The sequence below is a fragment of the Theropithecus gelada genome, chromosome 16 (assembly GCF_003255815.1).
Source record: "Theropithecus gelada isolate Dixy chromosome 16, Tgel_1.0, whole genome shotgun sequence".
NCBI lineage: Eukaryota > Metazoa > Chordata > Mammalia > Primates > Cercopithecidae > Theropithecus > Theropithecus gelada.
In genome coordinates, this window is record NC_037684.1 from 34,648,354 (window position 1) to 34,661,647 (window position 13,294).

General features: G+C 51.9%; 1 protein-coding gene across 6 annotated transcripts in view; it reads left to right on the forward strand.

Moving 5' to 3' along the window:
* CRHR1 (corticotropin releasing hormone receptor 1) overlaps positions 1-13,294 on the forward strand; it is a 50,859-nt gene that overhangs the window by 16,752 nt on the left and 20,813 nt on the right. For all 6 annotated transcript variants that reach the window (XM_025362102.1, XM_025362103.1, XM_025362105.1 and 3 more), the window contains exon 2: positions 5,742-5,829. In XM_025362102.1, coding sequence (XP_025217887.1) covers positions 5,742-5,829 — 88 coding nt within the window. The remainder of the gene's footprint in view (positions 1-5,741; positions 5,830-13,294) is intronic.

The following is a 13,294-nucleotide window of genomic DNA, read 5'->3' on the forward strand; positions in this document are numbered from 1 at the left end:
CTCTCCTCATGCTTCATCTCCTTGAAAGACAGGCAGGAGCACCTGCTTGCTGAATCCCAGCTCCTAAAAACAGTTCTGTGACACTGGGCACATCAACTACCCCAGACTTAAAATGGGAGCATGATACCCGCCTGGTCTGCTTTCCCTTCCATGGCAGGGACCCTCTAGATCTTTGGCAAATCCTTTTATGGGATGCTATAATTGAGCTGCACACACCCTTGGCCTCAGATTTTAACCTTGAAGGTTTGGCTCTTTGGTGAGTGGAGAGATTTGTAGCTGAGATGCAAGTTTTATTTGGGGCCTTGGAGCTGCCAGGCTGGTGCACGGAAGCAAGGCATTAGCCGGTGAGTGAACCTCGTGCTCTGCCAGCTTCAGCTTCAGTGCCGTTTTGATTTTCTCTACTAGTTGGAAGATAGTAAATCACATGAAGTCTTGAAAACTTGTTTCTGAAAGGAGCGCCAGTGGCTGGGGCTGGTGATGGAGTGGAAGAGCAAGAGGCATCCAAGAAAGGCCAAAAGCGCTTTGGTTTGATTTCAGAGAAGATGACATGTTCAGTTCACCCCATTTACCATATGCTTCAACTGTAGTTACCACTGTTTGGGGGGTGCTAGTTGTTGGTGAGAAGTGGAGGAAGCCAAGAACCCTCCCCAGGAAAATGGTTTTCATCACACACACTGACCGCATTTATCTGCAGATCTTCATACTGCCTGTTCCCCAGGTTCAGAATCTCCGTTTTTTTGTTATTGTTGTTTTTGTCCGGGCGCGGTGGCTCACGCCTATAATCCCAGCACTTTGGGAGGCCGAGGCAGGCGGATCACCTAAGGTCAGGAGTTTGAGACCAGCCTGGCCAACATGGTGAAACCTCATCTCTACTAAACACACAAAATTTAGCCAGGCGTGGTGGTGCAGGCCTGTAATCCCAGCTACTAGGGAGGCTGAGGCAGGAGAATTGCTTGAACCCACGAGACAGAGGTTGCGGTGAGCCGAAATTGCACCACTGCACTCTAGCCTGGGCGACAGAGCGAGACTCCATCTCAAAAAGCAAACAAACAACAGAATTCTCTGTTTTAAGGGGAAACAAACAATATCCTTGAAACTTTGGGAGCCTGTTCCTGCCAGTGCAGTAATTGCCTGTTGATGGAGATAGAAAACCACAGTGAAGCTTGAAGAGGAGATCAGCAGATGGTGGAAGGAAATATGCAGGAAATCTTGGGACTTTTCAGAGAAGTGTGATTCAGGAATAAGGCATAAGCCCTCACAAACCTTCCCCAGAGCAAGAGGTGGCACAGGCACAGATTCTGCTACAGAGCAGACCTTTCTGGAGAGGAAAAGGTTGGTTTGGGAATTTTAAGAAGCATTTTTCTTTGCATAATGCAACACCAGTCCTCTGTGTGTCAAAAATGGCTGTGTGAACCATCACATTCAAGAAAGAGACCCAAGTGTCAGGGTTCTAGGCAGCCAAGGGCAGACTAGCCCTTTGCCTGGTATTTGGCTTCGTTTTCTGACACATAAAGATTTGCTCTGCTCCTCTGTGCATGCCAGGACATTAAGATGCAAGAATAAGAACTTACAGCCTGTATATTTGCCATCTAATTAGTGTCTTGGGTCCTAAGTGCTTTGTGCCGAGGTGGTTTTAGTGCACCTGGGCTGGTCCAAGGGCTCTACTCGTGAGCCTCACGAGCACAGGGTCCAGTGGGTGTACAGAGTGCACTAGGAAAAGGGGTACATTGGAGGGAGAACTGAGCTGCTTTGCTTTGGAGGGTTGGGCAGGTACTGCTAAGCGGAGGGGCCCTGGAACTGGCGTCTGAAGAATGGAGAGTAGACAGGTGACCAGGAGGGTGGCACGGACTGCATGGGCAGAGGGTTGCAGACCTGAGAAGGATCCCAGATACTGGGAGATGATAAGTAATTGGATGGAAATAGAACATGATGTGCCTTCGCGGTGGGGGATCTGAAAGACCAGAGCACGAAGCACAGCTTAAGGATTAGCTGGATAAATGGAATGTCAGGCAATGGGGCTGATATTGTCAAATAGGATGTCTTCAGTTTCTTTTCTTTCTTTTTTATATATTTTATTTATTTATTTATTGAGACGGAATCTTGCTCTGTTGCCCAGGCTGGAGTGCAGTGGTACGATCTCGGCTCACTGCAACCTCCACCTCCTGGATTCAAGTGATTCTCCTGCCTCAGCCTCCTGGGTAGCTGGGACTACAGTTACGTGCCACCACGCCCAGCTAATTTTTGTATTTTTGGTAGAGACGGGAGTTTCACCATGTTGGCCAGGCTGGTCTCGAACTCCCGACCTCAGTTGATCCACCTGCCTCAGCCTCCCAAAGTGCTGGGATTACAGGCATGAGCTACCATGCCTGGCCAGTGTCTCCAGTTTCTTTAATTTGCCTGCAGCTTAGCTGGCTCTGGGAGCCCTAGTTTGATAGAGAGAGAGAAAGAGAGAGAGAGAGAGAGAGAGTATGTGTGTGTGTGTGTGTGTGTGTGTGTGTGTGTGTGTGTGTGTGTGTGTTGGGAGGTGGCGTGGGCAGATGTGGGGTGGGAAATGAGGAGCAAAGATTTCTAGTCCCCTTCTAGAATAGAAGGGGTCTCTGGCCCTAGCATCTGAGCTGCCCCTCTCTGGGGACAGGGCCGAGTCTGGGTCCCTGCTGATTGCTGAGCGGGCAGTGCAGCTTTGTCATGAGAACACTTTGCTTTCTGCTTAGCTGGCAAGAGCCACCGGCTGGCCTGGTGGCCTCCTCCTCTCTCTACTTCTGCATTTTCACTTGGAAAATGAGGATAAAGATAGTTCTCCATCTCTTTGGAGATGGTGAAGTTTAATTACTGATTAATAAAGTGTTGGAAGTTCCTTGAGGCCAGAGAGATGAATGGGTTTGTTATCATCACCCCTGAGTCCCAGGAGCGAGTTGGCTAACCCCAGTGCCATCTTGCTGAGTGTCCCGTGTGCAGAGCACAGGGTGGGGGTGTGGAGCTGGGGTTGTGCTTCAGAACCTGGAGCTTGGTGCAGGGCAGAGAGTCCCCTGTGAGAGTGCCAGCGAGGGAATGGAGTGAACAAAGCCACTACAAACTCAGGCACTACAGACTCAGGGGACCATGTGGGTGAGTGATGGGTAGTGGGAACCAGGCTGTGACGATGAATGGCCACTGTTCCCCTGGACCTTGTAATGTGAGTGGGAGAGAGGGGAGCAGAGTCTGCCTTCATCATCAGGACAGGAGTGGGAGGGAGTGGGTACCGTGAAAGGGGTTGGCCCTCGTGGAGTGGGGTGGTGTGAGGTAAGGGAGAACATTCCCAGCAGGTGAACATGGAAAAGGCAGATCAGTTTGCTTGTAAGGATAGGGGGAAGGTCCTGAGATCTGAAAAGGGTGAATGGAGAGGAGTCCAGGGAAGAGAGGATTGACAGCCCTGGAGGGTATGGGGCGGGCAGGGAAGGAGGAATGGAGTCTGGCTTGGGAAGACGACGCATGAGCAGGACCCGACTGGAGTAAAGCAAGTGAGGCATTTCCTCAAGCTCACCCCAGAAGGAGGTGCCAGCAACCTCAGTAATCACAACAGATAATTTTTTTTTTTTTTTTGAGATGGAGTATTATTCCATCGCCCAGACTGGAGTGCAGTGGTGCAATCTCAGCTCACTACAACCTCAACCTCCCGGGTTCCAGCAATTCTCCTGCCTTAGCCTCCAGAGTAGCTGGGATTACAGGTGCCTGCCACCATGCCTGGCTAATTTTTGTATTTTTAGTAGAGACGGGGCTTCACCATGTTGACCAGGCTGGTCTCAACTCCCGACCTCAGGTGATCCACCTGCCTCAGCCTCCCAAAGTGCTGGGATTACAGGCGTGAGCCACTGTACCCGGCCGTGATAGATAATATTTTAATATCATTCCTGACTTTTTCCCTTTTTGCCCCAAGCTCCAACGTGGCCCGGCACTGTTACTGAGCCTATTTTCCTTTAAAGAGTTTTTGATATTTTGCTCATCATGGATTTTTTGGTGTTAATTTTTATTTTAAAAAAATATGTTAAAATATTCTGTATCTTGACGACTAAGTTTTTCGATGCTCCCTTCACTTTTACACTCACCACATGGAGTCCCGGCCCCTTGTGAGAAGGCTGCGTGCTGCCTGGGCTGACCACCGACTTGCTTCTAGCCTACACCCTAACCTAGCAGCTTTGCTCACTAAGGGACTTGACAAGCCCCTATCTCTCTCCCAATCTCATTTTCCTGCTGTGAAATCCTAAGTTGGCTTCCAGAGCTAAGGGTCTGTGTCTGAGGTTCCTTAGTGAAATTTGCAGTTGGTACGGAAATGGTCTGGGGCTGAGACACCTGGCCATGAGGTCGGGGACCCCAAGAAGAAACAGCAGAGCAGTGATGAGGAGAGCAGCCTCCCATGAGGCCTCTCGGGCTTCGGGCTCACCACCCTGTCTGGGAACTCTGCTGGTGGCCGGGCACCCAGCGCCCCACAGCCAGAGGCAAGGGCCGGTTACAATGCTCCCCTCTCCCTGCCCCTCACTCATGCTTCTTAATCCCTTTGGAATAGAATCCCAGGGGAAACAGCCACTTCTCCTCCAACAACTAAAAAAAACCCACCAAGTTCAGATCTGTCAACATATCCTTCTTGAGTGCCTATTGTATACCAGAAACACAATGTCATTCATTCATTTCTTCAGCAAAATTGAGTGCAATGAACAAAACCCCTGCCCCCACAGAGTATGCAGGGCTATTTGAAGGACTTCTACATACATACATCATGTAAGCTTAAAGGGGGTGGGACCATTATGCCCAGTTTTACAGGTGAGGACACTGAGGCACACACAGGTCAAGTCACCTGCCCATGACAACACAGCAAAATGGGGGGCTGGACACTCGGCCTCTCTCTTGACTCTAACCCTGTCGGGAGGGGGGTAACGTGATGGTTGTGTGGGTGGGTTTAGTTGAAGAAGGGTCAGTCCTCCAGGTATAGGGCCTATGCCACTCCCTTCCCAACTGGGCTAAAATTCTGGAATCAGAGTGACACGGAGCCTTCAGGGAGGTTAAAGGGCAAAGGTCTGCCCTAGAATAGGGTGCCCATCTTTCCAGACACATTTATCCCTTACCTCTCTGTGCCTCAGTTTCCTCATCTGCAAATAGGCACAGCCACACCAGCCCCAGGGAAAACTGTGCGCCACGGCAGATGTACAAGAGCTTGATAAATGGTGAGGCACAATTTGTGATGACGGATAATTAGGCAGGCAGGGATGAGGGCCCGGGAAACAGTTCACAGAACAAGAGGCCAGCTCTGGAGGGAGGGAGGGAAGGGGGTGCACGTATGGGGATCTGTGAAGCCGCAGTGGTCAGCGGGCCGGTGGGAGTGGCAGGTGGGGGTGTGTGTGCACGTGGTGGGACACTGCTGGACCATGCTCAGGATCCCATGGGGATGGAGGTGGCTTCCTCTGGTAGCACCCCAGCCCCTAGGGGTAAAATTCACGTCTTCCCTAGGAGCCTGGGCTCCTGCTCCTGTCAGCCTCCCTGCCAGGCCCCTCCATGAGCAGGGCAACTCCAGGCCCTCCAGGCAGAGAGGACCCAGAGGGAGGAGAAAGGAGACAGGGGGTGGATGTCTGGGAAGCAACTTGATGTGTGACAGGGTTGGAGGGAAAGCAGGCAGGTGCAGTGTAACCCCTGCAGTTTTCCTGGGCAATGGAGCGATAGGCTCATGGCTCATGGCACCTGCCTAATGTGTCCTTCGCCTCCTGTGCCTGCAGGCCCTTCTCCTTCTGGGGCTGAACCCCGTCTCCGCCTCCCTCCAGGACCAGCATTGCGAGAGCCTGTCCCTGGCCAGCAACATCTCAGGTGAGTTCCCTCAACCCCCTGCTGCAAGATTCCTGGTCACCACAATGCCCCCCACCCCAGGTCTGCCAGAGCCTGCACACAGAACCATGCCCTAAGGCAGGATTCGCAGAGTCATTTCCTCTCCAGGGCTGCAAGCAATTCTTCTCATCTCCACGGAGTGCCGTGTTGAGAAGGATCCTGAAGTTGGGTGTAAGGTTGGTAGGGAAGAGCTGCAGTTGGTTGGTGGCACCTGGAGTTTGCAGGAAGGATTCTGAGTAGTTATCTTCCCTGCTTTAGGGTGGGCACAGGGGAGGTCATCCCAGCCCTTGCTGCTGAGTTGTGACTCAGGGAGGCTTCAAGGGAGGAAGAAAGGCTGCCACAGTCTGCAGCTAAAAATGCCCAGAGTGTAATACTCCATAGTGCTAACACATGCCAGGCACTGATCGAGGACTGGAGCTGTACTAACCCAATTTGCTCAACGTCCCTCTGAGGTAGGTGCTGTTGTCCCCATTTTACACATAAGAAAACTGAGGTACAGAGAACTAGTGAGCGCCAGAGCCCTGAGTGGAGCACGGGCAGCCCAACTTCTTGTTGTGGTCTCCAGCGCCGTGCTCTGTACCTCTCCAACAGAAAAGACAGCATGGCTGCAAATATTATTAATACCTGCGTCACTTTACCATTTACAGAGTGCTTTTGCATAATCACCTTATTTTATCCTCACAAGAGTTGAAAGCCCAACATTTGTACAGTTGAGGAAACGGAGGCACAGAAGAGTTACATAACCCCCATGGCACAGCGTGGTCAGTACATGGCAGTGACTGGGATCCAAATCTAGGTCTTTGGGCTGTCAAGGGCATGTTTTAAAACTCTGGGTGTGGTCCTGGCCATGGCTGCTGCTGGGGCAAAAATGGAGAGGGTTCCCTGCCCCTGAGTGTCTTTGGGAGGCTTGTGGACCTTCTGTTTAAGTCTTCAAGCCTCTCCTTGATTCACACCAACTCTTTCATGAAGCACCTACTACACAGCAGGCCCCACGCAGGGTACTGGGGAAACAAGAGGGGCTCGCAGTCTAGTCTGGGAGTCGAATCCACAAATGCATGTGCAATGAGGCAGAGTGCAAGACGCATGCTAGTGAAGAAACAGACGCAAGTGTCTGCAGGCAGGCAGGAGGCCTTCATTTCTGAAGCTGGCTCTGTGGGGACAGGAGGCCTCCATAACTCAGGGCATCTGCTTCCTGGCTAGCTGTTCCTTCACTAGGGAGAGCCTGGGGACAGAGGAACAAGACTTGGACTTGGAGAAGGCACACTGGGTTCCTGTGCTGGCTCCCAGAAGGTGCCAGGTCATGTCCTGGCTAGGGGCGGGTACTGGTAGCCACAGGGATGACCTTACCCTCAACCCCCTTGAACCTCACCTTGTCTAAGTGTAGAGGGATAGGGGGCTGTTACCTGCCCCAAGGATCTCTTATGAGATTCAGTGTGCTAAGTTTTATGGCAATATTTCACAAACTGTAAACTGTAGAGTGTCATGCCAGTACTAGGTTTGGTTTGGTTTGGTTTTAGAGATGGGGTCTCAGTCTATCACCTTGGCTGAAGTGCAGTGTCACAATCATAGCTTAGTGCAACCTCGATCTTCTGGGCTCAAGGAATCCTCCTATCTCAGCCTCCTAAGAAGCTAGGACTATGTGCACACCACCACACCTGGCCTAATTTTTTTAAAATTGTTTTGTAGAGATTGCCCAGGCCGGAGTGCAGTGGCACAATCATAGCTCACTGCAGGCCAGATCTGGGCTCAGGTGATCCTCCTGTCTCAGCCTCAGCAGGCTTTTAAAGGGCTTACTGTATAGCTGGAATGAAGGGAAGGTACTTGCCAGTAATTGCTCATAATAAGGGAGGGAGCAGGGAGGCTAGGCAGGGGTGGTGCAAATCCAGGGAGGCTTCCTGAAGGAGGAGGTTTCAAGGTGAATATTAAGAGACACTGTCAGTGTGAACTGGCAGAAAAGAGCCAGTGCTGTGAGCTACAGCAGGAGGTGAGCAAGGACCAGTAGGTGAGTTTGGCGGAAGGACCGGGAAGAAGTGAGGAGAGAGGAGTGGGAAACCGGGAAGGTACTGGGAGCCCAGAGCATCTGGCTGCAAAGTTGGTTAAGCTGTGCTTGGGGAATGGGGAAGTAAGTTCTTGAGCGTGAGTCTGGAGTTCTAGGAGAGAGAGATGGGGAGGGAGGAGAGCTGCTCAGAGGCTAGGCCTGAGAGGAAAGGCCCTATCCCCAGCCCCCCATGCTCTGGGGCCAGGTCAGGCTCTATCAACTTGTTCGTTATGCTCAGGAGGAGAGACATCCCTGAGCCCACGAAGGTGTCACCTGTCCTTGGAACCAGCAGGCCATGATGAATAGCGTTCATTCCCTGGCGATTTGTACTCTGTGCCGGTGCCCCCAGCCCAGCCCAGCCTGCTTGGCTGCATGGCACGCGATCCATCACCCTCCACAATGGCCTCTGATAATGGGCCATTTGTCTTCTGACTCAGAGACCTACCCAGACTGATGGGCACTGGTAGAGACAGATGGTGAGGGTGGGGCAGAGGGGCCGAGACTGATGGATGGGTGTCTGGCTGGGGCAGCTGGCACTGAGCCAGGGCCTTTGGGGGGGCCTTTCACATGCCTCATGCCAGGAACCGGGAGAGAGTGGGTCCCCAGGGCTGAGGCCTATCATGTGGCAGACCACAGACTTGGCGACTCATAAAATCATGGCATGAGTATGACAATGCCAGAAAGTAATAGAATTATTTACTAATGACATCACAGACAAATAGAATCTGAGTTGACAATTACCTGGGGTCATCAGTTATCATCTCTGGTCTTAAGGTAGTGAATGATAATTAATAATAGCTAGGCCAGGCGTGGTGGCTCACGCCTGTAATCCCAGCACTTTGGGAGGCCGAGGCCGGAGTATCACTTGAGGTCAGGTGTTCGAGACCAGCCTGGCCAACATGGTGAAACCCCGTCTCTACTAAAAATAGAAATAAAAAATTAGCCAGGCGTGGTGGTGGGCGCCTATAATCCCAGCTACTCAGGAGGCTGAGGCATGAGAATCGCTTGAGCCTGAGAGGCCAGGGTTGCAGTGAGCCGAGATCACACCACTGCACTCCAATCTGGGCAACAGAGCGAGACTCTGTCTCAAATAAGAATAACAATAATAATAGCTAATATTTATTTAGTGGCCACTATGTGTTGGAAACCATTCCAAGTGCTTTAATCTCATTCAATCATTATAATACTGTAGTCAGGAAATATTTTTATCCACATTTTACAGTAGAGGAACCTAAGGCTCAGATAAGTTAAACAAGTTGCCCAAACACACTAAGCTTCTACTAAGCAGTGGCTGCAGGATATAAACCATGTGGGTCTGATTTCAGATTTTGCCACCAGCACCGCGTTATGTGGCCACTCAGAGCCAGAGTGCCCAGGGCCCGGTGTAGTCAGCCATCTAGGGGTGCAGTGCCACCCCTGCAGTGCCACCCACACCCACACTAGGTGTGCACATGGCCCCATATTCTCCTCCATGCCTCCTGTATGCCTGGCATTGTACTAGCTGCTGGGAAGGCAAAAGTGAAGAGCCCACAAACCCGCAGGACAGGAGGGCCATCCTCTTGTCCTGATGGATCACACACCCTACACAGGCATCTTTCTTCTCTGCCCAGCCAAAGAGAAGGCAGCTCAGCCATGAGATGGCTGAGCAAAGACAAGGTTTCTGCCACCCTCTCCATGCCAGGGGACCCAGGCAGAGGCCCTGCCCATTCATCCCATAGCACATTCCTCTGACTGGGCAAGAATGTGTGTTTCACAGGCTGCCCTTGGGCCACCTGGCTGCTCCCCCTCTGGACAGCCTGGGCTGAGTCCCCCTCCTGATTTTAAGCCAAATAGGGGGAAGGGCTTCCCAGCCACAGGGCTGCTGCCAAGTGCCCACATCCAGAAGCCGCTGATGGGAGACCCAACATAACTGAGACAGAGCCAGGTTCCAGCTTCCTCTGAAGTTATCCACCATGGGCGGATCTGCCAAGCACATGTGGACCCTGAGCCTGATGGGAGGCAAACTGTGTAACCTACTTGGGGGAAGAAGCCAGTGCCCGATTGTGCACAGCATTAAATAGGCCACCTTCAAAGGATTCTTACCTGTTCATTAAAGCAGCCCTCCTAGGACCCTGACCCGGCAGGGTTTCTTCCCTGGCAGGTGGAGCCCTCCACACTGCCCCCTCTCCTCTGCTCTCGCTTTGCAGGGATTTGAGGCAGTCTGAGCAGAATGCGGTTCCCATGCATTTGTTCTGTGCATGTGTGGGGAAGGAGAAAGATATAGAACCGGTTTTTGCATTACTTTAGCCCACTTGACTCCCTCCAGCTCACCCCCAACCTGAAGGCCTGTGGTGACCAGGGCTGGTGAGTGGGTTGGTTCTACTCCCACATCCCCAGCCAGGAAAGACCCTGAATGCATCTACCTGCCCTGTAAATGAGGGAGTGAGCCACAGAGCAAGAGGGACATTGACACCTCAGACACACCAAGCTCACACCTCTTCCAGGGCCCTCCTACTCACAGTTGCCTCTGCCGAGAACACTTTCCCCCCAGGTTTTCTCCCTCACTTCCTTTAGTTATCTGCTTAATTGGTAGTAATTTAGAAGACACCACACTAAAAGAGCACCTTTGTCAGCCTTTATCTCTTTGCACTGCTTAGCTTTTCTCCATAGTATTTCTCATTGGTTAACAGAAATGTGTGTGTGACTGTGTGTGTGTGTGTGTGTGTGTGTGTTTGCTGCCTCCCCACTAGAATGTAAGCACCATGAGGACAGGGCATTTATTTTATTCATTATTATATCCCAAGCCCCTTGAACATTTCTTAGGTAGTCAGTAAATAACAGCTGTCTCTTGGTATCCATGGGAGACTGGTTCCAGAACTCCCCATGGATATCAAAATGCAGGGATGTCCAAGTCACTGATATAAAATGGAGTAGTATTTGCATGTAACCTATGCACATCCTCCTGTATACTTCAGATCATCTCTAGATTATTTCTAATACCTAATACAATATAAACGTTATATAAATATAAACAGTTACTATACTGTACTGTTTAGGGAATAATGACAAGAAAAAATGTCTGTACATGTTCAGTACTTTTCCCCAAAACCTATGGATATGGAGAAACAACTGTACTTGTTAAATAAAGAGCAAAGCCACTATTCCTTAATTGACCAGGAGAGGCACTGCAGGACAGGGAGCTGTCAGGGGGCATTGGCATCTAACAGCACCTCTGCCTTTGTGCAGCTGGCTGGTAAACTGGCTTGGCTATTTGCAAGGTTGGATTACTGTGGTCCAAATTCCTCCTCATCCCAGGACTATGACAGCTGAGTGGGAAAATACCTCCACCTGCCAGGAGAGCAGAAGAGGTCAGGCTTTTGTGGCACTGGGACTGGAGGGAGGGGACATTGGCCCAAGAATCAGAAGGTCCTTGAGGTCCTTATAGCCATCCAGCTGAGTGACCCAGAAACTGACTTCCTGCCTTCTCCCCTTCCCAACTAGGGCATGAACACCCTCTCTGTCCCCAGCACCTGTGAAATGATCTTTCTCTGTGCCTCCTTCTCCTGACTTTCCACCTGCCTCTCCCTATTTCTTCCTTAGTGTCTTCTCCCTCGTCTTTCCTCTCTCTCTCCACCTCTCTCCTGGCCCACTTGGCCTCCCACCTCCCTGCCTCTCTGTCTGTTTTCTCCTCCTCGGTGTAGTCAGGTGGCTTAAATGAGTGACATGAATTGCGTCATGCAAAGCACCCTTCACAGTGCCTGGTATATATTATAGCAGTGTCCAACTAATGTTCTCCCTCAAGTCCTATACACCATTTCCCTTCTGAGGCCTTGTCCCTACCGGATCCCAGGGACCCCCCACCCCCAACCACTCTCCTCCCCGGACCGGTTGTCCGCAGGACGGCGATCTGAAATCCCTTGTGGGGATTTCAGACACAGAGACACTAAGGCCCAGAGAGGGCAGGACCCCGAGGCATTGTGGGAAGGCACCAAGCCCACAAGGCCGTCCCAGGCCGGGAAGTCCAGTGGACAATGCCAACTGGCCAGGAGTGTGGCGCCTGAAGCCCTGTCCTGCTGCCTGGTCCCTGCCCTTGACCTCTAGGTCCCCTCCCCTCTAACTCCACTCACGGCTGAGGCCCTCGCGCCTCTGGCCACGCCCCCTCCCCGACCCGCCCCCCAGCACCTGACCCCCGTGGGAGTGCTGACCTTTCACTGGGGAAGGGGGAACTTTGTCTCCTCGTCCCTTTTCATTTGACTTCTCCTCCCCGTTCTTGCAGCCTCTCTCTCCCTTTCTTGCCGTCTCACACAGACTTTCAATTCCTTCCAGGATTTTTTGGGCTCTTAATGTAAAGATCGCCACCGATGCTGTGTCCCGGGCGCCCTCTCTACGCATCCTTCTGAGCTGCGGGGGTCAGGAGGGAGGGGGAGGCGCGGCGCTGCTGGGGAACTGGAGTGGCCGAGACCGGGGTGCAGCTCTACACTCAATGGGCAGCTGCCCAGATCAGGGCCAGCTGTGCAGCTGTGGGCAGCACCCTGAGCTGGCATCAAAAGATGAGCATTGAAAATCCACTCCTGTCTCAGTTTCTTTGCTTACTGATTGTCCTGGAATAAGCCATTTGACCACCTTGGCCTCAGTTTTCTTATCTGTAAAACAAGAGAGAATTAGCACCCACGGTGGCATACTAGGTGGCTGGGAACCATACTACAGAGGAGGGGCAAATGGCTTCTGACCTGCCTGCCCCTTGAAGGTCTGCACGTCCCTGGCCAGCTGTGGACGGAGTCAGGCCTTTGGTTAGAGCCCTTAGAGCTCCCAGCAGTGGCCGGTGCAGGTTCTCTAGGCCAGAAGGCCCATCCTGAGTGGCTGGCTTCTGCCTCGGCTCTGGCCTGGTCCTGGTTGTGGCGGGTGCCCAGTCCTTTCCTGCCCTTCGTGCCTTGCGAAAGCAAGTCGCGAGAAGACTGGCCGTGGAAGGGAAGAAGGGAGGGCAGGTGCCACACTGACAGAGAGGGTGTATTCCGTGTGTTCATTCCAGACGCTGCCACATGGAACATTACATTTAAGCCTAGCTCACCAGATAGTGTGTATGAATGAGTGAGGAGTGAATGAGCAAGCTACTGAGGAAGGTACAATGGTGCCATTAAATGAGATGGCATATGTCATGCAGCTGACATGTGCCTGGCACACAGTCAGCCCTCGACAAACGCTGCTGCCTTCCTGCTGCCCCCTTAACTGTCCATCACCTCCATGACTGACTCACAATGTGGCATAATGGAAAGAGCACTAGATTTAGAGTCCAAAATACCTGCCTATGAGACTTGGTTCTTTCACCCATTGACCCATGACCTTGGAAAAGTCACCTAACTTCCCTGGGCCTCAATTTCTTCCTCTGTGAAAAGGAAATAATGACATTGCTGGATGTATGAAGATCAAACG